The 25942-nt window shown below is 33.8% G+C and overlaps 1 protein-coding gene across 1 annotated transcript in view; it reads left to right on the plus strand.

Annotated features, from left to right (window-relative positions):
• Positions 1–25942, plus strand: part of TNKS (tankyrase) — a 197000-nt gene that overhangs the window by 113743 nt on the left and 57315 nt on the right. The window contains exons 6-11 of the mRNA XM_079139072.1: positions 8476–8570; positions 9973–10039; positions 10329–10515; positions 14433–14554; positions 15979–16070; positions 16162–16240. Of these exons, the coding sequence (XP_078995198.1) occupies positions 8476–8570; positions 9973–10039; positions 10329–10515; positions 14433–14554; positions 15979–16070; positions 16162–16240 (642 nt within the window). The remainder of the gene's footprint in view (positions 1–8475; positions 8571–9972; positions 10040–10328; positions 10516–14432; positions 14555–15978; positions 16071–16161; positions 16241–25942) is intronic.

Below are 25942 nucleotides of genomic sequence, written 5' to 3' on the forward strand. Positions count from 1 at the left end.
GTGAAATATGATACAAGAAAGTTGAGAGTGGTAGTAGGGAAGATTGTTTTTGGCCTTACAGGTCATTCTGACAATCCTAATCTCTGGAAGATTTCGGGTAGATGACCAGTCTGTCTAACTTATGTTACAGGATTGCTCTGTTGCAATTTGTGTAGACTTTGAGGGGATTATTAGAAAAGCAGGGAAATCAAAATAGAAGGTTATTGCAACCAACCATCTGAAAGACTAAGTTAGTGATGAGTAGATATGATGAGAAGTTACTGGATTCTAGATAGATTTAGGGGGTACAGTCAATAGAAATAGTCTGATGGTGTGAATATAGTGTGTAAAAGAAAGATGGGAATCAAGAAAAACTTTCAAAATTTCTGGTCTGAGTAAAACGATGGAGTAACCATTAACACAGGTAAAAAAAAAATTTTTTTTTTTTTTTTTTTTTTTTTTTTAAAACATAGGTTTTAGGGGAAATACTAGGAACTCAGTTGTGGACTGTAAACATGAGTATCTCCTGTACATTCATGTGGTGATGTCAAGCAGGTAGTTAGTTTATGAGAGTCTAGAGGTCACCAAAGAGGACAGGGTTGGAGATAAAATTGAATTGTCAGTTTATGGATGTTATTTAAAGTGACAAGATTGCAAGAGATCACTAAAGGAGTGAGTATACACAATGAAGAAAAGACATCTAAAGACTGAGTTCTGCAGTACCTCAGTGTTAAAAAAATGAGGACTAGATAGAAGACTAAGAAGGAATGACCAGTGAGTTAGGAGGCAAATGAGGAGGATGATATCCTAGACATTTCACAGAGGCGATTCGTTAAATCAAATAATGCTTATAGTCAAGTAAGGTAAGGACTGGCATAAATGACCATTAGAAACATCTACAGATTGGGAGAAAATCTTTACCACATGCACCTCAGTTAAAGCATTAATCTCTAGGATATATAAAGAACTCAAAAAACTTAACACCAAAAAAGCAAATAATCCAATCAATAAATGGACTAAGGAACTAGACACTTCACAAAAGAAGATATACAATTAATCAACAAATGTGAAAAAATGTGCAACATTTCTAGCAATTAGAGAAATGCGAATCAAAACTAAGATTTCATCTCACTCCAATCAGAGTGGCAATTATCAAGAATACAATCAACAATAAGTGTTGGCAAGGATGTGGGGAAAATGGTGCACTCATATATTATGCTGGTGGTACTGTAGATTGGTGCAACTATTATGGAAAGCAGTATGGAGATTCCTCAGAAAATTTGGAATGGAACCACCATTTGACCCACTTACCTCACTACCCACTTTATACCCAAAGGACTTAAAATAAACACACTACAGGGACACAGCCACATCAATGTTTATAGCAGGTCAATTCATAATCGCTAAACTGTGGAACCAACCTAGATGCCTTCAACAGATAAATGGGTAAGGAAAATGTGATACACACACACACACACACACACACACACACACACACGATGAAATATTACTCAGCTTTAAAGAAGAATGAAATTCTGGCATTTGCTGGTAAGTGGATGGAGTTAGAGAATATCATGCTAAGTAAAACCCCCAAAACCAAAGGCTAAATGTTTTTGCTGATATGTAGAAGCTAATTCACAATAAGTGGTGGGGGTATAGGGAAGCATAGAGTCACTTTATATTAGGTAGAGGGGGGTGAAGGGGAAGGAAGGCATATGGGGGAAGAAATGGTAGAAACAGACGTAATTACTTCATGTACGTGTATGATTGCATGACCGATGTGATCCTGCAATATGTATAATTAGATAAATGAGAGATTACACTATTTATATATGATCTATCAAAATGTATAAATGCATTCTACTGTCATGTACAACTAATTAGAACAAACAAAAAATTTTAAAAATCTAAATGTGTAAGCTACTTAATAAGATAATAAGTAATAACCAGCTTTTATTGGCCTTGTTCTGTGTGAGAAATGCTATATTTGGTGTTTTGTACATTCTTTAATTCATAAAACAGCCCTGCGTGATAAGGTTTATAATTTCTACTTTCAGATATTGGACGTCAAGGCTCAGCGTATTAGTTAAGTTTTTTTGTTACTATACTAAAATACCAATGATAGGCCAACTTTCTTAGAAAGGAGATTTAATTCGCTCATAGTTTGGAGGTTCAGGGTCATGGAACCAGCATCAGCTTAGAGCTCTGGTGAGGTCCCTCTGAATTGTATCACACCATGAGGGTCAATGGTGGTAGCACATGTGATAGTGAGCAGTCACACCAACAGAGGGGAAGCCAGAAAGTGACTCAGGGGTCAGGCCCAGGCCTTTATAACAACTTGCTCTCAAAAACTCACCAGTGTCCCAGGAGAAATACCTTAATGCCTCTTTTGAGGGCATCTCCCTCAGTGATATAAGGACCTCCCACTAAGCCTCACCTCTTAAAAGTTGACTTCAGTATTGCACTGGGGGCCACACTTCTAACAATGACCTTTTGTGGGAACTGGCACCATCCAGACCACAGCACTTAGAAACATTAAAAAATTAGCCCAAACCACACACTAAGGTTTCAAAAGCCAGAATGCAAATTCAGATTGAAAAGGCTTTATTCAAGTCAGGTACAGTTGCACACACCTGTATTCCATCTACTCCCAGCTACTTGAGACATTTGAGTTATGTAGAGCAGAGTGAAGTGAATGAAGGGTATCAGAGTGAAATAGGAGAAGGATTGCAAGTTCCAGGCTTACCTGGGCAACTAAGCAAGATTGCCTCCAAATAAAGATATAAAGAGTTTGGGGATGGTCAGGCACGGTGATGCATGCCTGTAATCCCTGCATCTTGGATGGCTGAGGCAGGAGGATTGCAAATTCAAAGCCAACCTCAACAACTTAGGGAGGCCCTAAACAACTCAGAAAGACACTGCCTCTAAATAAAATATAGTAAAAGGGCTGGGATGTGACTCAGTGGTTAAGCACCCCTGGGTTCAATCCCTGGTACCAAAAAAAAAAAAATCTGGGATTGTAGTAGTAGAGTGCTACTGAATTCTTTACCAGTACCACTTGGGGTTGGGGAGTTGATTCTATTCATTTCCTTAGTTGTGCTTCCTGGACTTGTGTTAAGATTGCATCTACAGCTCTTAACAGGCTTATCAGTTTTTACTATTTTACCTGTGTATGTACGCATAAATAAATATGTATATTTATGTATAAATGCTAAAGCTACCTGAAATTCTTTATACCGCCTTGCAAATTTATATCAAAGACAAATTTTGTTTTTTCTTATGACCCATATCCAAGAAGAAAACTTTGAATTGAGACTTCTTTAAATGAGGACTTCTTTTTGTAAGCATAAGTATGAAAATATTGATGAGATTAGTGGTAGTGTTTCAAAATAATATTTAGATGGAGTTTGTAAGTGTGAAAATATTAATGATATTAGTGGTAACATTTCAGAATGACATTTAGATGGAGTTTTAGATAGTTTTTGTATTTCCAGTTCTGTCCTTTACTACTGCACGTTTGTCTTTTAAAATTCTCCCAACAAAAATATGTTTTTAGAATAAACATGAAGTTTAGTAGCTGGAGGTGATTGCTATTTTATGTATTCCAATGTCTTAATTGCTTCTTCTCTTTACTAGTTTACAACTACCATCAAATGATCTAGTAACATGAACATTTTACAAATTTTATCCAATATTGAAATTAGACTCAATTCATTATCCTAGCAATTATAAAGTTATTTTTATCGTTGCTTTACCATTTGGTATTCAAGGTGTAAATGTGGCACTATATAGTAACTGTTCACTAAATTTAGTTCTAAGCTACAGATTGTAGTTGCTTGATATAACTAGACAGCATTTAGTAAATTACAGTTGTTAATTTTTTTCTCTATTTTGAAAAACCTCTGGGCTCTTGGTGGCATAAGCTTCTTCAAATTACCCTTTGTCTTCAATTTGTCTGTACTTTCTTTTTTTGTATTTATTTCATTTGTCTTACTAATTTGTACGTGTCTTATAGTGGTACTGTATAGGTTGCATGGTTAGCATCCACATTTGAAAGATTACTAGGAAAGTCTCATTCTGCTTTCTTTACATGTACTCTTCTGTGACTGACCTACTCCCATAGCTCATCTAGTCCTACTTGGAATCTTCACTGTTGACCTTGTCATTATCTTTTAGATTAGTCCTATAGTCTTCTGTTCAGGTCTTTCTTCCAGAAGATTTGCTCCCTTTCTTCAATTTTATTTTCCATATAGTAACTAAAGTGATCTTTCCAAAACTCCAATCTTACATAGTTTTCTGCCTCAAATCCTTTGGTGGTTTTGCCTTCTTCTTAGAGTTTCCCCTAAACTCATACTCTACACTAAGTTGATGATACATATGTATTTTTTAATTTCTCAAATATACATATCCACTAAGTATTAACACATATGCTACACACTACCTTAACATCCCTGGACTTTCACATCAGTGAATATTGTTTATCCCCAAGTCTCAGTTCAGGAGAACAATTCTTTAAAGAATCTTCCTCACCCCAACTCCCTTCTGTTCACCCGTAGAGGGGTTTCGTTTTAAACCTCTGGACTTTGATGTCATCCTGAACTTCCCTTCAGCATTTTTCACACTGTATTGCATTCCCTGCTTTCTTTCTTTACTTGACCCCTTAGAAACTAGAGTTTTGTTTCCTCTCTTTTGTCCTTCAGAATAAAGAATTAGTTTATTTGCATTTTTGTTAGGTACTCTGTGCTTTATTGAACTTTTCTAGGTTACCATACTATCCCTAACACTGCATGATGTCAGATACATGGTGGATGCTAAAATATTTTATGTGAATGTAGATGATGACCAGGTTTGTTTTTAGCCTTAACCTTCTGAATTGTAGTTTTATATTTATAATGCACTCTCTCTGACATTATCACCGAGGTATCACAAAGGTACTTTAAATCCAATAAACCTAAACCCCAGATTCTTTCCCTCAGGGTCTCCCCGTTCCTCTTCTCTCCCTCCTTCTTCTGTCATTTACATTTCTAAACTGGGAATATCCTGTACCATCTATATCAGTCAGTTATCAGAGTTCATCAATTCTGCTTCCTAATAATTCTTGAAACTCATTTTCTTAGCTCCATTTTTTTTCATAGCTTTATTTCACGCTTTCCATCACTTTCTACCTTGCCAGTTACAGAGCCATCTAATTTATCTGAGTTACATAAATTTCAGTTGTTGAAAAAGCAAATGTATTACCATTTTAAAGCATCATAAATAAAACATCTGGAAATGATGATTATTACATTTTGCCCTTCTAAATAAACTACTGTACATTTAGTTAGTGTGTACATTTTTATTCATTTAGGAACTTTGTTCATTTCCAGAAATAAATAGAAAGTATTCAATCGTGTACAAATTGTGTAAACGACATTTAATATAATAGAGGAAAATCTCTTCCGTTCATAAGCAACAAAGATGCCACCTTTTCCATAAAATGTTAAATGTCAGTTGTTCCCCATAAGAGCTTACTGACTTACCATTCATTCAAAGCAGTCCTTATTTCTGGAGGAAGCTTTCCAACCATTTATAAATTAAAAGTTCGGTCCTAAAAGGGGCCAAGATGGAGTAAAAGGGACCAGATTTTTATCATTCTTCTTGAAACAAGAAAAATGGATGAAACACATAAATCAATGTTTTTTGGACTTGCTTATTAATAAGGCAGTTTGTGGCAGTAATTACTCTGGCAGAAAAGAACGAATAAGGTGAACTGTACAATTGCCCCAACTCTGTCTATATGAAAATTTCCATACTTTAATGCAGGAAGGGGGGAACCTGATGGTCTCCCTGAGTTGAGATGAAAATGAACTTTGCAGAGATGACACTGGTGAAAAGACATAGGACCTACACCAGATCCCTTTTATAGTCTTCAGCTTGGGACTGATTAACACATGTATGAGGAAGTTCTGTGAGACTGAAAAAGGAACCACCCAAGATGATTAGAGATCTGTAATAGTTTCTATTACCAAATGAAAGACCCTCTTAATTCTTTGGATATCATGGAGTACTCAGGAAGACATACTTCAGTAGCAGGGCAAAAATATGCTATGGTCTATTCTTGTCCTGCTTAAAAAGAAAACTTCGAAAGTAGTCTAATGCATGTCTGATTGAAGTCCCAGAGGAGAGAATTATGTTAGAGGAAGCAGAAAAAAATATTTAATGAACTAATAACTAAAAGTTGTCCAAATTTAGTGAAAACTACAGCCAAGAAACTCAACAAGCCCTGAGCACCAGCAAAAACAAACAAAAAAAATGAATAAAATAAAAAACCATGAAGAAAACTATGCCAAGGTACATCATCATCTAATTGGTTAAGTCCAGTGATAAAATGTTTATATCTCCCAAGGAAAAAAGCATGTGTACAAAGAAAGAGATAAGACTGGTGGCAGACTTCCAGTCTTGAAACAATACAAGCCAGAGACAGTGGAGCAACATCTTTACAGTAGGAAGAAAAAAGGTTAACCCAGATTTCATTAATCCAGCAAAAAATATCTTTCTAAAATGAAGGCAAAATAAGAGTCCCAAAGTAACTTGATCATCTCAGAGTTATCATTTGTAATAACATTGACCTGTATCTGAAAGTAGAAATTTGGTTGGGTCTGTTTGTTGAAACCAAAATTTTAACTATTTTCGTATGGCATTTTATATTTTAAAAGTTTATACATGGGAGAAAATGTTATTTTTGTTACTGAGATAGAATGGATGGTTTTGTTGCTTCGCTTGCACGTGAATTAGCTGAGATAAATAGGTAATATGACCTTCCAAAGGTTTCATGGGATCTGGAAATGTAGTCAGATTTCCTGACTTCCTATTTAGGACTCTTCTGATTTACCTTGACTCCACATTAATAGCTGTGCATTGCTTAAAACATTTTCTAAGAGACTGTCAGAATTTATAAAAAATATAGAGTACTTTGAAAGCAGTAATAGATGGTACAGTATATAATAATTCTATTGCATTTTGACATTTAGAATAGGTGAAGAAAATAAATTGAAAATCCTAGTAAATCCTAAGACCCCAAATAGAAGATTGTAAAACTGAAAGAGAGAGTGCATTAAAGTATATTAGAGCCTGTGTAAAAAAGTATTATAGTATTTAAACATCAAATGAGCAAAGGTGGAAAACTGCTATGGTTGCAGGGAAGTTTTTAATTAAAATGAAGTTATTTCTGATTACTTAAAGGTGAGAAGTTTGATTATTTTAATTACTATATTTAATTTTAGCAGAGAATCTTTTAATAACTTGGTTTAAATTAAAATTTGTCAGAAATTAGTTGAGAAAAATTTTATTTTCCTCTCGTGTTTATACCATAAATGTGGTGCATAAAATAGAAGATTAAATACTATCTTGGCATATTTCATTGCATAGTATAGCAAATTAGTTTCACTCATTACTAGGAGCCATATGAAATGAATAATGTCCTTTTGGTTTTCATTAAAGTTTCTTCAAATAGTTCTTAAGGGATAGGTTTCAATCTTTTCTATTAAAGGACATTTTGCAAGCAAAATCTTTAGATAAGGTTTTATGGCAGAATCGGGATTTAAAAGTTAAAGCTTAAAAGGACAGGACTTAAATAGGATAAGGAAGAACGTTTCCATGATCTATGATGTGACTTCTCAGAACAGTAAGAATGGTTCATGTTTGAAAGAAAAAGAATTAGTGTAGGTAGGATAGGTCTTGATTACTTGAAGTCCTTTGAAAAACAAGAAAGGGAAATGGTTGTGTCCTAGTTCATTTTGTGTTGGTATAACAAAATATCTGATGCTGGATAATATATGAAGAAAAAAGGGGTATGTTTAGCTTACAACTGTTTTGGCCAGAAAGTCCTGAAAACATGACATCAGCATCTGGCAAGGGCCCCTTGACTGCTTGACTACAGGGTAGATAGCATCACATGGCAGGATTTGTCCGATGGGGATGTGTTGTGTGTAAAAAAGGCGTCACATGGAGGGAGAAGAATCAAGAGATTGGACTGAGGGCTGGAGAGATAGCTCAGCTGGTAGAGTGCTTGCCTTGCCAAGCACAAGGCCCTGAGTTCGAACCCCAGAACCGCACAAAAAAAAAAAAAAAAAAAGAGATTGGACTGAGAAGAACAAACATGCTAGTGTTAACCAGTCCATTCACTCCTGAACAGTAAATTACTCTTGCAAGAAAAAGCATTAATCCCTCTTAAAGGCCCCAAACTTCTGAACACTGTTAAATTGGGGACCAAGCCTCAAAATGAATTTTGGTTGGGTCAGTTCACATTCATACCATAGCATATGGCACCAAAGTTAGAATTTTCTTCTAAGGAGAATGAATTATCTCTCATTCAGGTCTGAAATCTGAATTTTTGCATTTCAACCCAGTATTTTTTATATTAACTTTCATTGTGTTTCATTTTGAATTAATACAGATTAAATAGCAAAGCAAGAGCTTTTTCACCTGAAAAGGGGGATATGTTTTTCTCTTTTCTAGTCCACTCCTTTACATCTCGCAGCAGGCTACAACAGAGTTCGGATAGTTCAACTTCTTCTTCAGCATGGTGCTGATGTTCATGCAAAAGACAAAGGGTAGGTGTATCACTTTATTTCCTTTCATTGGTTTTTTTAAATGGAATAATATGCTTTGTTTTTATCTGATCCTTCAAAGCTTTAAGCTCTGGACAAAGAAAGTCATACCATTCATTAAGAATGAGAAGGGAGGAGGGCGCTGGGGTATGAAAAATGGTGGAATGAGACAGGCATCATTGTGCACAACCATAGAAATGAAAAGTTTACCCCATTTTTGTATAATGAATCAAAATGCAGTCTGTAAAAATAAAAAAATGGAATGTTCATAACTTTGATTTCAGATTTTACTTTTGAGTACTTATTATTATTCAGACTTCTCATAATTTTGTAAATCAGTTTAATTTCATTGCAATTCTGTTCTTTGAAGTTTCAATTTGCTTTTCTGTCGCAATCTTCATTTTTGAACTCTTGAATTGCAATTACAGAAAGGTAAAAGAAATTGGAAATTGTGATAATCTAGTAGCATAGCTATGATATTTGACAGGTGTTAAATGACCATCTCTTATTAATAAACAAAAATCATAAGTATATAATATTCTAATTTCTTTAATGAAATCTTGGACATCTAAACTGAGAAAACCTAGAAGATCCTTTAATGAAGGCCAATATAGGAGGGGAATGAGTGGGAAACAAGGAAGCACTTATATCATTTATTTTATGAATGGGAGAATTTTGGAAAACTTTGTACCAGTCTTCTATTTCGTCTCCAGGAATTATGAGCATTGGGTTTGCTCTTCTATATGGAGGGGTAACATTTCTCATTATATTACCTTGAGATCTAAAATATAATTGAGCCTCTCCCAGGTAAGGTGGATTATATTATACTCCTGTAATTGACAACAGAAAGATGAGATACCTTGGAGGAGGGTTTCTTGTACTTTGCCCCTTTCATGTGAGAAAATATAGAAATGAACTCGGACTTGAGACATTTATGAGAAGGGGAATCTGTCCATTTCAAATATACTATTTTCCATACTGTTCCTCTCTCGCCTGTGCCAAGTTTTATGCCATATGCATATGGCAACCCAGTATTATAGGGGCATAAATGCCTGATGCTTTTGTACATCTCTATTTCCTTGTGCATGTCTGAAAACAGATGGGTGTGCAATAGGTGAGTCAACAAGAGAAATACACCACAAAAGGAGTTTTTGACTCCAAGTTATAATAGTTTGGATATTTAAGTTTTATGCTGCAAATTACCACTGAAAGTGAATTAGACTGGTAGAAACATTTCATTTCACTACCAGTTAACATTTCTTGTAAATAATTGAAACATAAAGCATGCAATGCAGTATTTTTAACATGTTAACATTTGCTAGGTTTTTTTTTTTTCTTAGTACTTTGTAGACAAATGACTGTAAGATGTTTGAAATTTAAGAATTTTAATTTGCTTCTTTACTAGTGGACTTGTGCCTCTTCATAATGCATGTTCATATGGACATTATGAAGTCACAGAACTACTACTAAAGGTAAGAAGCTCAAAATACAGAATGTATTTCCTTTTAAAAACTTGTTATTTTGTTTTTGGTTTTCCTTTGTTTGTTGTGGTAATAAGATTTTTAAGAGAATACGATAATTTTAAAAAATATTACTGCCTAAAATTTTTTGAACATTCAACTTAAGCTGTTTTTAAAAAACAAATTATTACAATCACATTTCAAAATGTTACAACTGAAATTTACAGTGTAAAATGTTTTTCTGAGTTTAATTTGATTTCATGAAGTGATTACTAACCTAAAACATTTTTTCTCCATTCAGCATGGAGCTTGTGTTAATGCAATGGATCTCTGGCAGTTTACTCCATTACATGAGGCTGCTTCCAAGAATCGTGTAGAAGTCTGTTCTTTGTTACTGAGCCATGGTGCTGATCCTACTTTAGTCAACTGTCATGGAAAGAGTGCTGTGGATATGGCTCCAACTCCTGAGCTCCGGGAGAGACTGACTTGTATGTATTTATATCCTAAAACCAATATTGCTGGATATAAATCAGAATATCTGATTTGTTTAGTTTAATCAGAGCTAGTCTTTTGTCTAATTTACATAATATTCTAACATTCTTACAAGCGTACTAGTTTATAATTCTCATTTCTAACTCTGTACTTTCCTTCCTGAATTCCACAGGAATCTAATATACATACACTATGTATACTTTATAATTATTCAAGACTAACTAATATTAATTCATATGTTAGGACTCTTTTTTTAAGGCTAATGAGGATGAAGCAATTGGCAGTCATTTAGTGAATACTTCCTATGTGACAAACACTAGAAAAAGAGCACTGTACAAACCAGAACAAAAATCTCTATACTCAGAGTGCTTATATTCTTGTGCTATTGGTAATAATCAATGATATCTAACATTAAGCACTTTGTTAGCTTTTGTCACTGTGACAACAACTTAAAGGAGGAGAAGTTTAATCTGGGCTCATGATTTCAAAGTCTCAGTCTATGGTTGACTAACTATATTGCTCTGGGCCTGAGGTAAAACAGAACATCATGGTGGAAGAGCATAGCAGAGGAAAGCTGCTCAGCTCATTGCAGCCAGCAAGCAGAGAAAGAGGGAGGGCGGAGAGAGTTTTTAAATAAACTTGGTGTTTTAGAATACTTTTGCAATACAGAAAATTTATGAAGACAGTGTGGAATTCTCACGTACCCCATACCAAGTTCCCTATATTACTAACACGTTACATTAGTAAGGTACATTTATCCCAATTAATAACCAACATTGAATTAGATTTCTTTGGATTTTACCTAAAATTCTTTTTCTGTTCTAAGGTCTCATTCAGGATGACACATAACATATAATTATTATATCCAATACTGATATATATTAATTCTACATGTGGAAATTTCAGGTTTAAATTAAGCTAGCCTACCTAATTTTTAACATACCTAATTTTTAACTTTCTAACATCTAGAATTCTAAGAATCAGAAACCACCTAAGAAAACTTTTGTTAAGATATAACTTAAGGACAAGGTGTAGTCAAAATCATGGCAATATAATTTGTATTTAAACAGATTTTAAACTAATTTAAATTAAAGTAGGAAAAATTCCCTGCCGTTTTCATCCAATTTAAGTGGAAATTTAAATTTATTTTGTTATTCGAATAAATGGCATCTATCAGATTATAGAACAGTACAAACCAGATTGTAATTGGGCAGATATCTTTTTAATGAACCTTGTAGAAGTTGATTTATTCACTCCCACCCAGGTGATTCTTGCCATATGTTTTCTTTCCTTGTGTAGTTCATTTTTTTTCTAAGTATTTGGTCTAAATAGGAAAATTTAAATTCTTTAAGAGAAAGATCTTTGATTTCACTTTTCTTTGTCTTAACACCTGTTCAGTCCTTTGTTAACTAAGGAAAATGTGTGATGATGTTTGTGTTTGGGCCTATATATCCACCTAATTCCAGCCTAAGACAGTGTATTGTAGATACTATATGCTCAGTGAATTTATCCAAATGAATTTGGGTGGGTGTCACTGTGCACACACATAATCCCAGCTACTTGGTAGACTGAGACAAGAGAATCTCAAGTTCAAGGCCAGTCAGGGCAACAGTCAGGGCCTTGTCTTAAAAAACAAAGATCCAGGCATGGTGGCACATGGCTGTAATCCCAACAGTTCCTGAGGCTGAGGCATGAGGATAGCAAGTTCAAAGCCAGCCTCAGCAAGTTAGTGAGGTCCTAAGCAACTTAGTGAGACCTTGTCTCAAATTTTTAAAGAGAGATGGGCAGGATTAGTGGGGAGTGGGGAACAGCCTGGGGATATGACCCAGTGGTTGAGTGTTCCTGGATTCAATCCCTGGTACAGGGAGGGAGGGAAGGAAAAGGGGGAAGGGGGGAGCAGTATGGAGGGAGGAAGGAAGAAGGTAGGAGGGGGAGGGAGGGAGGGAGGGAGGGAGGGAGGGATGGAGAAAAAAACAAAAGAAAATTTGACTCTATTCAGAACTTATTTTACCATTTTCACATTTTCTTTTTTTAGTTTATATATTGGCTCAGCTTTATCTCTGTTATTTGAATTTTCCCTTCTTTCAATCATTTTAGAAATTATTATTATAAGAAGTTTTTATATTGTATTTTACTAGTCTGTCTTATTTTAGTGTAAAGATTAAAAATTTATCTTAAATTTATGTAGTTTTTCAAAGGGAGCATTTTCCTGGTTAGACTATTTTTCTGTCTTCTCAGTAGGAGGCTTTATTAAATACATAAAACCTTTGTTTCATTAAACAGGATTCTAGCAAAGAATTATCTGAAGGAAAGGATTTAACCAAATTAGACTTTCTCTAACGGCAGTTTTTATTATCATGTCCACCGCTTTATACTAGGCATTCACAGTTGCAGAATTTGCTTAAAGAAAATTATACAGGAAATAAAAACATTCTGATAATGCTGTTACTTGATTTTTTCCCTAACCTTTCAAGTCTTATATTTTTAGGAAGTTAGTTATAATAAAGAACCACTAAATAAGAAGTTATATAAAAATGATTCTTTTCCTAAATTTGCCAAAAATATATCCAGCATTCAGGCAACAGATAATTATATATTCAGCATCCATGCAACAAATAGTTATGGAGTAACTACTGTATACCAAACTTTGTGTTAGGTTGTTGTGAGACCACCACAGTAAATATGACCATGATAATATGTTTTGTGAAAAGACTACATGTAATTGTTGTGGACCTGGTATGAAGAAGTCCTAACCCAATAACAGGGAAAGCCAGGAAGGCTTATCCACTATATCTAAACTGAGACCTTGAATGATAATTAGTGGTAAACAGGCATTTGGTGTACATGCATGAGTATCCGTGACGGTCTCATTTTATCTTTTGAGAGAGTAAAATGTAATGGAGCCCTCAGGAAAAAAAAAAAAAGGAGAGAAGGAAAAGGAAATGAGAAAGAATACATACCATGCTTGAGCATGAGGAGTCTGAAGTTGTTATATTATATATTGTCATACTTAATTTGCATCTTTTGAGAACAGTTTTCACCATTTTGTTAATAAGTGGGTGTATCAAAATCAAACAAAACTTGTAAAATAAAAAGTAGGACTGTGTTTTTAATAAGAATATTGTGTTCTTAATTTGCACAATTAATTTAGATATGACTTTTTAAAAATATTATTTGCTTATGAAAACAAAATATTAATTGTTCTTTGAAAATGTTTCAAACTATAGAAGTTCTCCCACATTTCTGTACTTCCCTGCTCTTTTTCAAGACATAAGACAGTCAATATTAATATTCTGCAGAGTATTTCTCTACGTGTCATTTTTTTTTTTTTTTTTTTTTTTTTTTTTTGGTGCTGGGGATTGAACCCAGGGCTTTATGCTTACAAGGCAAGCACTCTACCGACTGAGCTATCTCCCCAGCCCTACATGTCATTTTTTATAACATTGTATTTAGTTGTGACGGCAAGAGTAGTAACAATACACACACACACACACACACACACGTGGATCAGCCTATTCTTTATCTTTGGGTACTTGAATAACAATTTGTTCTTTCACGTTAGCATGTATAGATCTGTCTTTTGTTAAAGAGTTTCAGCATATGTGCTTACAAATTATTTAACTGGTTTCCTTTGGGTGGACTCCTAGTTGCCTGTTTTAAAGACTTTGATACCATTGGTGATATTGTTTGTGAATCTTTATGAACTCAGAGTATGAAATAGGCTTATTTCAGAGCATATTTCAGAATTTTTCATTAAACTGTATCTTCATCCTTTGTATTATTATCAATAGTATCACTTTACTGCTTTTGCAGAAATAAACATGTAAAGTTTATGATTTTCCTATTTACATACAGTCATGCTAGATTTTTTAATAATTTAGACTATTATTTATCAACTATTATTTCATTGTAGATGAATTTAAAGGTCATTCTTTACTACAAGCAGCCAGAGAAGCAGACCTAGCCAAAGTTAAAAAAACACTTGCTTTGGAAATCATCAATTTCAAACAGCCGCAGTCTCATGAAACAGCACTGGTAAGATTTTATTATTAATCCATTCCTTGTGTCTCTAACAGTAGAGCAAGCCCAAAATAATATTGCACTATTTGCAATGTCAGGAATTTGTATTTTAATGCTGGTTGCATGATTTTTAAATTTGGTTTAGGGGAAAATTATTTTCATGGGCAAGAGAATAGATATTTGCTCAATCTCGATTTGGAAATTATTTTACCTTTGTGTTTACCCAGGCTAATCACAACAATTCTCCTTTTGTGGTTCTTTTATAAAATACAAGATGTGATCTTGCTGATTAAATCTTCTTTTTTGTTATGTATTTGCTAGATAAATACTACATTTGTTTTCTATAGGGAATTAGTGTGTTTTTAGAGATAACTTACATCTTCCTTTTAAGTAATTCTATTCAAATAACTGATAATATATAATCATGCAGAAAAATGGGTAAGATGATAAATTTTTCTGTTCCAGACTATGCAAATTACCCTTAGAACTATTTTTTTTCTTCTAATACACTTTAGGAAAGTTTTGTTCATTTTCTTTGTCATTGATACAGAGGCACAGGTATAGGGGTGACTAATGATTTCTCCCAAATACATATGTGATACTTGCATCACAGACTTTTACATATGCTTCAGTTAACATTCATATACATATGTGGCACAAAAAGGTCAAACTTTAGTCAATATCTGGTGAAAATTACAAGATTCATCAGACTGAAGTGTGCCAACTGTATATGCCCTGAAATATATGTCCATCAAAACTGGGGTTCAGATACATTCAAACTATATAACAATATGCCAGTATATACTCAAAGCCACAGAATAAACTGCATGCACGTGTGGGGGTGTATTCATTTTATTACCAGTTTTAAGTATTATTTTTAAAATGTTAGCAGATAAGTAATATGAAATAAAGCATAATATAAAAGTACATATTAGGGTAAAACATAAAACTTCTAAGAATGTTTATTTTCTAAACTGCTTCCAGTTCATCACTTTATTACTAATCTTTAGGCATATAAACTTACTCTTCCATAGTACTAGGGGTACATCAGTGAAGGAGTTTGAAAAATACTGACTTGTGTGGCTGATAGCCTAATGGAGACTTGAATAGTTTAGTTATAGATTTCTATAGCTTCTAAGAGGCAGTTTTCTGATGACTTTCAGTGGAGTGTGTTGCTGATTAATTATTGATTAAAGGAAAAGAAATGAGGTCTTTCCTAATTCTTAACTAAAAGCATAATTTCATGTTGGTTTAAAGACTTTATGTTTTGTACTTAGTGTATTTAGAAGAAATATTCATCATCTCCATAATGTAAAATATATAACTATGTTCTGATACTCTTTAAGATAATAGTGTCCTAAATAGTCAGCACATTCTATTTAATTCAGAAATCTATTTTTAAATAGAAGTTTATTTTATTAAATTATTTCTGCTTATAGCACTGTGCTGTGGCCTCCTTGCATCCCAAACGAAAACAAGTGACAGAACTGTTACTTAGAAAAGGAGCAAATGTCAATGAAAAAAATAAAGAGTAAGTATAATTGCAGAGGAGTTATTCAATTCTTAAAGAGGAAGTGCGTTAAGGGAAAGAAAATCACCTTTTCCTTTTCTCCTCTTTGCAGTTTCATGACTCCCCTGCATGTTGCAGCTGAAAGAGCTCATAATGATGTTATGGAAGTTCTGCATAAGCATGGAGCAAAGGTAAGGCACATACCAGACATAAAGTGCCAAACTCAGCATTGAGCAGCTAACTGTTCTTAAAATTGCTACTTTTCTCTGATTTTTCAGAAGAAATTAATTTTTTTTCAGAAAAAAATGTATATTTAAATTCATAAATTCTCCTATAAAGCTCACTTAAATCTTGGTTTTAATCAGATTAATTCCCTGTGTTTCTTTCTCCTTTATGCTCAATCTTCTATAAAATAACAAAGTGTAACTAATGGCATTTAAAATAGATTTCAACTTTATATACATTAAGTTAATGATGTATATGGTATATTTTGCTACTGAATATTTCAGTAATAGTTTATCAGAAAATAGTTTATGTAAACAATAAAGTAGCTCTATTTACTTTAACAAACATTGTATTCCCCCAAATTGCTAAGATTAACTTTCTCAAATTCTACACTTAAAAAAATATGAAACTTTAGGAACTATTTTTACTGGCATTATTTGAATGACAATATCCTGACACTTGGAATCATTTTGAGAGAAGAAAGCAAACTGGTTGTTTTTCAGGGGGACTTGAACTTGCAAACATTTAAATCCTCAAGAGTATCTATTTTAAAGCACTGGTTTTCAAAGTAGGGTACAGTTGGAACCAACTATAAAAACTAAATTTACAACCAAACCCTCAAATCCCTACATCACAGTTTAAAATATATATATCTTTTGAAGTAGAGCCAAAGAATATTTTGTACCATTGTAATTAAAATGTTTTTTCTATTTGAATTGTTTTATCACTTTCCATTTCTTTGGTAATTTCTCTTGTAGTAGTTTTATGTTTATTTGTAATGTAGTACTATAGCACTACTTAGTTATAATTTTTCAAATGAAGAAGGAAAGCCAAAGGTCTAGGAAGAAGATTAGAGGGATAGGAGAGAAAGGGAAGGCAAGTACTGGGGACTGGAATGAAGCAAACTTTATTATATGCACAGGTATAACTATAATGCCTTAATGCAATAAAAATAAAATAATTTTTTAAATGTATGTATGTATTCACAGGGTTCTTTTTATTCATAGTATATATGATCCAAAAATTTATATTTGACTTCTTTAAAAGGCCATTCAATGCTTTTAATTTAAAAATCAACATGAGCTAGAATAAAAGAAAGAATTGTACAAATTTAATATCTAATTTGTAGGCACAGGTACTACTTTATTATATAAATAGCATCTTGTTCTGTCAAGCTGAAAATAAGCTAAGTGAACTTTATTCTTTATTTACAGGCATAATGTTTATCATTGGCCTGTTTTTATACACATGTTTGCCATTTGTAATGCTCTTGAAAAATTATGAATAATTCCTTTCATTTTGGGAAAATAATACCTATTGTCTCCCAGAAGTCATTTCAGAAAGATTCAATGAAGAGCCTATCCTAAGCATCATTACTCTAGGTCTGTGGTTCTCAATCTTTATTTGCCCTTCATGTGCACAATCAGTGGAGCATGCATAATTTTAAACATCCTGTCAATGATGTAGAATGACTTGCAGAGTAGAGTATCCTCCCTAGTCTTTCCATTACAGCAAGTAAATTGAGAACTCTTGCTATTAGATGCTTTGAGAGGGGAAGATAATCATACTAATACAAAATAATAACCAATAAATGTAAGTTGCTATCAATAGATCACAAAAGCCCTATTGACTCCCATTTGCTCATTTCTTTTTTTTTTTTTTTTTATGGTGTTGGGGATTAGACCCAGGGTCTTGTGCTTGCAAGGCAAGCACTCTACCAACTGAGCTACCTCCCCAGCCCCATGCTCATTTCTTGATTCCAAGGCAGGATGCTATCCCTCAGGGTTGGTGCATCCAGTGATTAATGTGTTAGTTTAAAAAACAAACAAACAAAAAAATTCCCTTTTAAAAAAAAAATTTAAAAACCCACTTGCCCACTATTGGGCCAGTTTTTGCTTGCTTAACATTTTCTTTCTGGGAAATGTAGGATTTCTGTTTGATTTTCAAGCCATGCATGGTTTTCATTTGACTTTAGAAGCACATTCTAAATAAACAGCACTACACTCTAATTAGAATTCAGCCCTCTTAATACTGCATACAACCACCTCATAGCTGCCCCTGCCTCCTGGAGAGTCAAGTTTCCCAGGGTAAGGCAGAAGAATTTTGAGGGGAACAAAACCCAAATTATCATTAACTTTTGTCTTTCCTAGCATATACTAGTAATAATGTTCTTTTGCCCAGGTATTAGTGATAAAAATATATTTCAGTAAGTCAATCCAAAAAAAATCAAAGGCCAAATATTTTCTCTGATATGTGGATGCTGATCCCTATGGGGCAAGGGGGGTGGTCAAGGGAAGAATGGAGGAACTTTGGATTGGGCAGAGGGGAGTGAGGGGAGAGGAAGGGGCTTGGGGTAGGAAAAATGGTGGAATGAGACTGTCATTATTACCCTAGGTACATGTATGATTGCGTGCGTGGTGTGACACTGCATTGTATACAACCAGAGAAATGAAAAGTTGTGCTCCATTGTTGTACAATGAATCAAAATGCATTCTGTCATGTATAACTATTAGAATAAAAAATTTAAAAAAAAAAACACATTTCAGGTCCATTGCACATATTAACTAAAGAGATACTGCATATATAATTTAGTTGTGCTTTTGTATTTAGAATCCTCCACTTCCTAGTTTTGTGATCTTGCATTAAATTTCTCTGAGCCTCAATTGACTCATCAGTGACTGTGGAGAAAGCCTGAGAAGACATTTATCAAATCCATGTATAATTAGTTTTGATCCATCTTAACAAATATTTACAAAACGATCAAGACCGCTGGATATAGTGGGAAATACCAGATTGAAAGTAAATGCAATTACTGAACTTGAATGTAGTCCTGATTCAATTTAGAGACATTGGTAATGAAGAAGGAAATAAAAAATGAAAGCCACTTAGAAGGAATGATTGTATTGCTTGGAAATGAATTGGGCATTAGAAGGGACTTAGAAAATGGTGGTACAGTTAGAGGAAAATGAAAGAAATACTGGTTTCCTGTGCCTTAACAATGATTTTAATGGAGTTTAATATGATAGAGGGACATTTAGGTAAAATTAGTAGTTAGAAATGTAGCACTAGAGTATGAAAGAGAATTTTGGATTAAAAAGATCTGTTGGAGAGCCACCAACGTGGTGATTATGCTGTGGGAGGAATGAAGAGTCCCTGGTAGAGAGCATGAAAAGACAAATTGAGGGTTAGGGAAAGAATCTTTGAAGATTCCCAATGTTTATAGAACAGTAATGGAAAGAGGTATGTGAAAGATCTATCACAGTGGCTTCTGTGTTCACAGAGACATTAAGATAGATAAAAAGATACTTACTTTGACAATTTTTATGTGCAGGGTTTAGCACTTTTGAAGGAGATTTTCTAGAGAAAATTTGTATCAGTGTTTGTAATAAACACCCTCAAAATGAGTATTTTGATGAACATTTAATAAAGAAATTATATACAAAAGTGGGAAAGTTTTCAGGATCAGCACAGAGTGAAGCAGTACTTGCAGAAAGAAGGGAGATAGTATCATCTTTGATCTGAAAAGGGTAAGAGACTAGAGAGGATAGCTCTATGGAGATGGTCCCTATCACTTTCAGTGTCTCCTGTTTGCCAAATTTAGAAGACCAAAAGAAACTATTGATGTGAGCCATATGAGTGATTTTCCCAGGATGCAAAATAGGATAGAAAATGAATCTGAAGGGACATTCGAGCATTTTTCAGTTAAATGTTAGAAAACAGATTGCTAATAAGAAAAGGAAGGTTATAAGAAAATTGCTACATTTGGCTGGGGATGTAACTTAGTGGTGGAGCAGTTGCTTCACATGTCCAGGACCCTGGGTTCAACCCTCAATACTGCCAAAAAACCAAACAAACAAAAAACAGTAGCATGGGGGCTGGGAAAGTAGCTAGCTAATTGGTGGAGTCCTTGCCTAGCCTGTGTGAGACCCTGGGTTCAATCCATAGTACTGTAAAAGAAAAGAAAAAAAAAAAAGAGAGAGAGAAAAGAAAATGAGGTATGTTAATCATCTCATTTGAGAAATCTTGTACTAGAAGTTAATTTCTGTACCTTAAAAAATTAATAAATAAATTTACCATTCTCTACTTTGTGAGATTACAAAAAACCCAAACAGGAAAGACATGAAGATTTTATCCTTCATGTAAGAGTTGTTTTTTTTTTTTTTTTTTTTTTTTTTTTTTGGTTTTTTTTTGGTTTGTTTGTTTTGTTTTGTTTTGTTTTGGTGGGGCTGGGGATTTGAACCCAGGACCTTGTGCTTGTGAGGCAGGCACTCTAACAACTGATCTGTATCCCCAACCCAGAGTTTTTCATCATTATTGTTAGTCTACCAAAACATTCTGCATTCTATACTAGTGAATTGCATTCTGCAATTTATCACTAATGAATTGTCTGCTGCCATTTTTGAGAACTTGTTCCTCAATTGCATGATATTATTAATATCTAAGAACCAAAAGTTTAACTCAGAAATGCCTTTTTTTATACATAAGCACTACTACATTGTCATTTGCGTGCATCTGTTAAATGCATGAAACATGAACTGATTTCTTTCACTTGTTCATTTCTTAATTTGACTCATTATGTCATATGTAGGAAGATATTGTGACAACAGTAATTGACATTTAATGGGCTTCTTTCTCCAATTGAGAAGTGATCAGTCTTTGCTCATTTTGGTGTTCCGTTAATGCTATTCTAGAGGAAGACTGATAAGCTTCTTAAGCTCAAAGGTGTTAAAATGCTTCTAAAGATATTTTAGATCCAAAATATCCCTCATAGTTCAGATAATAATATCTAGGATTTGTCCACATCAAAACAATATCTAATGGGTTAGTGTCTCAAAGACAGTAACCAGTGTCAGGCCAACTGGATTAACCACAAGTAGAAATCTGTTTTATACTAATATAACTGTTATTACTTTTGTGAGATAACCATGTTTATCCCCCAGAAGTAATCTGTAGGAATTGTATCTGAATTTCACAGAAAAAGACCCAAAAAAAAAAGAATATGGAAATGTTGTTGGGTACCTTGGCCATTATGTGTATCTCTTTCTCTCCTCAGGCTGCATGATTTCTTCTCTCTGCCAGTCTTTGTTCACTTGCTTCGTTCTTATTTCTGCAGACTGGGGTTTTCTGTTTTATTTCTATTTGGCTTAGGTGGTTTTTGTAGCCCCTCCTTTATAATATCTCCTTGGCCTATAGCTGACACTGTCTCCCAAGTTTCAGACATGAGAAAAGGAAAGTATGAATGATTCACCTCAACCTTTGGATTAGCACCCTCCAGTCTGATCAGCTTGTTCAGTTTATTTCTCAGGGTATAAGCAAGGTTAGTGCCCTTTAAATAAAGCAAAGTATATACCATTATACTATTCATATATACCTCCTTTTAGGGAACTTAATTGTTTCTTTTGAAATTCCACATGAATTTTGAAGGTTTTACAAATAATCATTTAAGTTCAGTTAATAAAAAGAAAATAGTACCTTACAAGTAAAATATTAATAGCTATCAGAATTCTAGCTTAGAATTAAATTTGTGGTCATTTGCCTCTTTCATTCCTTGTAAGAGATACTTTAACCATACATATACATATGGCAAAAGATAATGATGACCTACTACTTACCTTGTGGCCCAGAAAGAAAAGTGAGGAAGAAAAAGATCTCATAATCCACTTAAAAGGCATGTTCCCAATGACCTAAAGACCTTCCACTAGATCTGCCTCTTGAAGGTTCCACTCCCTGCCAAGCACTTCCCTGGGAACCAACCCTTTAATACATGGGCCTTTGGAGAACATGTAACATCCAGACTATAACAGCAATAATCAACAAAATCAGCTTTTTGTTTTCATAAGGAAAGATGGTAGGGAGATAGTTTTATCTTCAAGCTAAGAAAATTTTAATTTGCCTAATTGTTTTCCAGATTCCAGTCTCTGTCTACCAAGATTTGGCCTTTTCAGATTCTTTTGTTGTCCCCCTGTAGATGTATTAATCCCTATTAATTTTTTAATGCTCACTTTTACATTAAAATGTTCTGGTTTGAGGGAAATAAAATACATTGTTACTCTAGTTAATTCTCAAATGACTGGTAGCTGTAAGTTTAAGAGAGGGAAATGAATATAGTCTCAAAGTTAGGTGTTTGAGACTTGGCTATTCACACTGATTGGAATAGGGAGGAATTCCCCTTGGTCATTTCCTTGTAATATGCAGAACTGTTTTGGCATTTTTTAAATTATGATTTTTGTGTCCTATACTTTTCAGGACAGATGTCACTGTGATTTTGTGTCATTTCACTCAGTTATCCATCTTCATGAAAATCATTTTTGCTATTTAGATAGAAATAGATAAAATCTCTAGATATAAGAAAAAGAGGAAATGTTTTGTCAGCCAGACATCTGTTATTCTTTTGACACCTTCTGAATATATAGTGCAAGACAGTCCTAAATGTTTAATTTCCACAGTTAAGATGTAACATTAAATGTAGAATTTTTCTTATTTGAGGCAGTTTTGTACCTTCATTAAAATAATCTCTTTAGTCCTGAGTGTTAAGCATTTCCTGTGGTAAAGATTATGATAGGGAAAATTAGAATTGGGCCTAAAAAAGACTTGAACAAAAAAATGGATCTAAATTTCTTGGGTAAATATGTTGGTGGTCCCAACTAATAGGTATAAAGAATTAAAGTTATGTCTCTTTAAGAGGAATAAATCAATACTGATGTTTCAAATACATGTCAAATATATTTTAAGTCGAAAACACAAATTATGGACAGTGCAATATAACATGCATATTTAGTTTGAAAGTTCTTAAAAGAATCCTTACAAAATTTGAATGACCATTTAGGCACCTAATTATATGTGTAATTCTAGACCATATTTTCTGGGGTTTTTTTTGTTTGTTTTTTAATAAGAATTTCATTCTTAAATATAGACAATACTTTAAATATTGTCAAGTCTTTTTTGCCTGAGTGAAAAGGTGTCAGTGTTTGAGATCTGAATTATCAATGCCAAGAAAACACAAAACGGTATTATTTCAGAGGCATAGTTTTCCATATTCTGTACTTCATTGGGACCTTTCTTTTCAGTGCTCCTACTATTTATTGTGGATGACACACACAGGTCATTTAATCTCCTCCTATATTTCCCCATCAACAGAATGAATCACTGTTATTTGCCATTTGTGTAACCTAGAGGATAGTAGAAATTCAGACTTAACCTCCTTTAAACAATTAGAATTCCTTACAGATGGTCTAGAATTGCAACAAAATAAATATATTTCCCCCAAATACCACCCTTCTTTAATGTGAAACTCACAGCAGCAACCTAAATCTTATCAGCTGATATGTCAGAGTTGGAGGTGGGAAGAAACTGTCACTTCAGATAGTTTCTACTGCCATCTAAAAGCAAATGTATTACTTATTCTGGAAGGCAAGCACATTTTTATATTCCTGTGCCTTGACCCATTTCAGAATATGTGGAGAAGAATAGTATGGCCACTTTTTAGAGAACTTTTCTGTATCCCATGACTGACTGACTAAAAAAATAAGAAGCAAAGAAAGAACATTAGGGTGTTAATAAAGCCAAATATCAGAGAGAATTCAGGACACAATTATTATTGTTTTTTTTTTTTTTTAATTTTGAATCAATTCAAAGGTCAAGTAGATAATTGGCTTACCATCCAGTAATCAAATTCCCTCTTCTTTTGATAGGAGTTAGCAAACATTTTCTTTGAAGTCAATATAATAAATATCTCAAGTTTTGTGAGCTGAAAGACAAATTTAAGGATTTTATTTGTATACTCATGTAGTCATTTGAAAATATCAAATCATTCTTAACCTTCAGCAGTAAAAAATACACAGCTGGTTGGAATTGACCCAGGAGTCATAACTTCCCATCTCCTGTGGAATTGCATTTCGTTCAAGCATGGTAGACCGTCTGCTACAGAGGAGGCTGGGCCTGGTAGTCTCATTTGCCTTGCTAATGACTTTGTAGGCATAAATGTAGGAAATATTTCTTGTCACAGATATCAAGAAAAGTTTGGGGTGAAATTTTCTTTTTGGCCTTGAGTATGATGTATGAAGGTGATATGTAGAGCTGCCTCAGTCATATTTTGCCCATAGAGGAAAAATGTATGACATTTCTTCTAGTGAAGAATAATTCTTCCTTACAAAAACAAACAAAAAACTTTAAAGAGGTTCTATTTTCCTTGTCTATTATCTATTATTGTTCTTTCTTACCATACAAAGTATGATCAATTTTTTTTCTAATGTTGGTATTCTGTTTGTCTCTGTGGAATGAGTACTTTTATTGCATTACTCAATGATAGTTTACTATGAATTCTTGTAGTGCTTCAGCTTGATTGTCTGATAAAATACTCCCATACTCTTGTAGCTTATACTTCCTAGAGTTTGAGAGAATGTCCTTTTTAATTAAAATATTCTTATTTATTGAAACAAAGAATTTCATTATACACTGATCTTTTGTACTTTGTGTATGAGTGTTCCTTTTCCCCCATATCCCTGCCAGCAATTATTATTATTTCTGTTTTTGATGGTTACCATTCTAACTGGAATGAAGGAAATTTTAATGTACTAGGTTTGCATTTCCCTGATTGCCAGGGATGTTGAGCATTTTTTACATATTTGTTGGCCATTTATATTTCTTCTTTTGAGAAATAATATGCTTGGTTCTTTGCTCATTTATTGATTGGGTTGATTGTTGGGTTTTGTTTGTTTTGGTGTTTTTTGAGTTCTTTATATATTCTGAATGTTAATGCCCTGTTGAAAAAGTGTCAGGCTAAGATTTTCTCCTATTCTGTATGCCATTTCTTCACACTCTTAAGTATTTCCTTTGCTGTGCAGAAACTTTTTAATTTAATGCTGTCCCACTTATTGATTCTTGATTTTATTTCTTCAGTTTTAAGGATCTTATTGAAGAAGTTGGTGTTTATGCCTATGTGGTAAGAGTGTTAGCCCTGTTTTCTTCTAGCGATTGCATAGTTTCTGGCCTAATTCCTAAGTCTTTGATCTGTTTTGATTTGATTTTTGTGCAGGCTGTAAGATAGGGATCTAATTTCATTCTTGTACATGCAGATGCCCAGTTTTCCCAGCACCATTTGTTAAAAAAGACTGTCTTTTTTCCAACATATTTTTAGCAACTTTGTCAAGTGGCAGATAATTGTAGGTATGTGGATTTGTCTCTGTGTCTTCTCTTCTGTTCCATTTGTCTTCATGACCATTTTGATGCAAATATAGTACTGGTTTTGCTACTAGCACTCTGTAGTATAATTGAGATCAGGTTTTTTAATATTTCCAGTGTCTGTCTTCTTGCTCATTTTGCTCTTCTGGGTCTTTTAGTCTCCCAAATGTATTTCAGGACTGATTTTTTCTGTTCTGTGAAGAATAATATCATTGGGTTTTTGAAGGGGATTGCATTTGGGTACTATGACCACTTTGACAATATTAATTCTGCCTATCCAAAAACGTGGGAGTTCTTTTCATCTTCCAAGGTCAGTTTCTTCATTGTTCTGTAGTTTTCATTGTAGGGGTCATTCACCTCCGTGGTTAGAATTATTCCCAAGTATTGTGTTTTGTTGCGGTTATTGTGAATGGGGTAGTTTTCCTGATTTCTGTCTCAGCAGATTGATTATTGGAGTATAGAAAAGCCATTGTTTTTTTATTGTTACT

The sequence above is a fragment of the Sciurus vulgaris genome (genome assembly GCF_902686455.1).
Source record: "Sciurus vulgaris genome assembly, chromosome: 5".
NCBI classification, from domain to species: domain Eukaryota; kingdom Metazoa; phylum Chordata; class Mammalia; order Rodentia; family Sciuridae; genus Sciurus; species Sciurus vulgaris.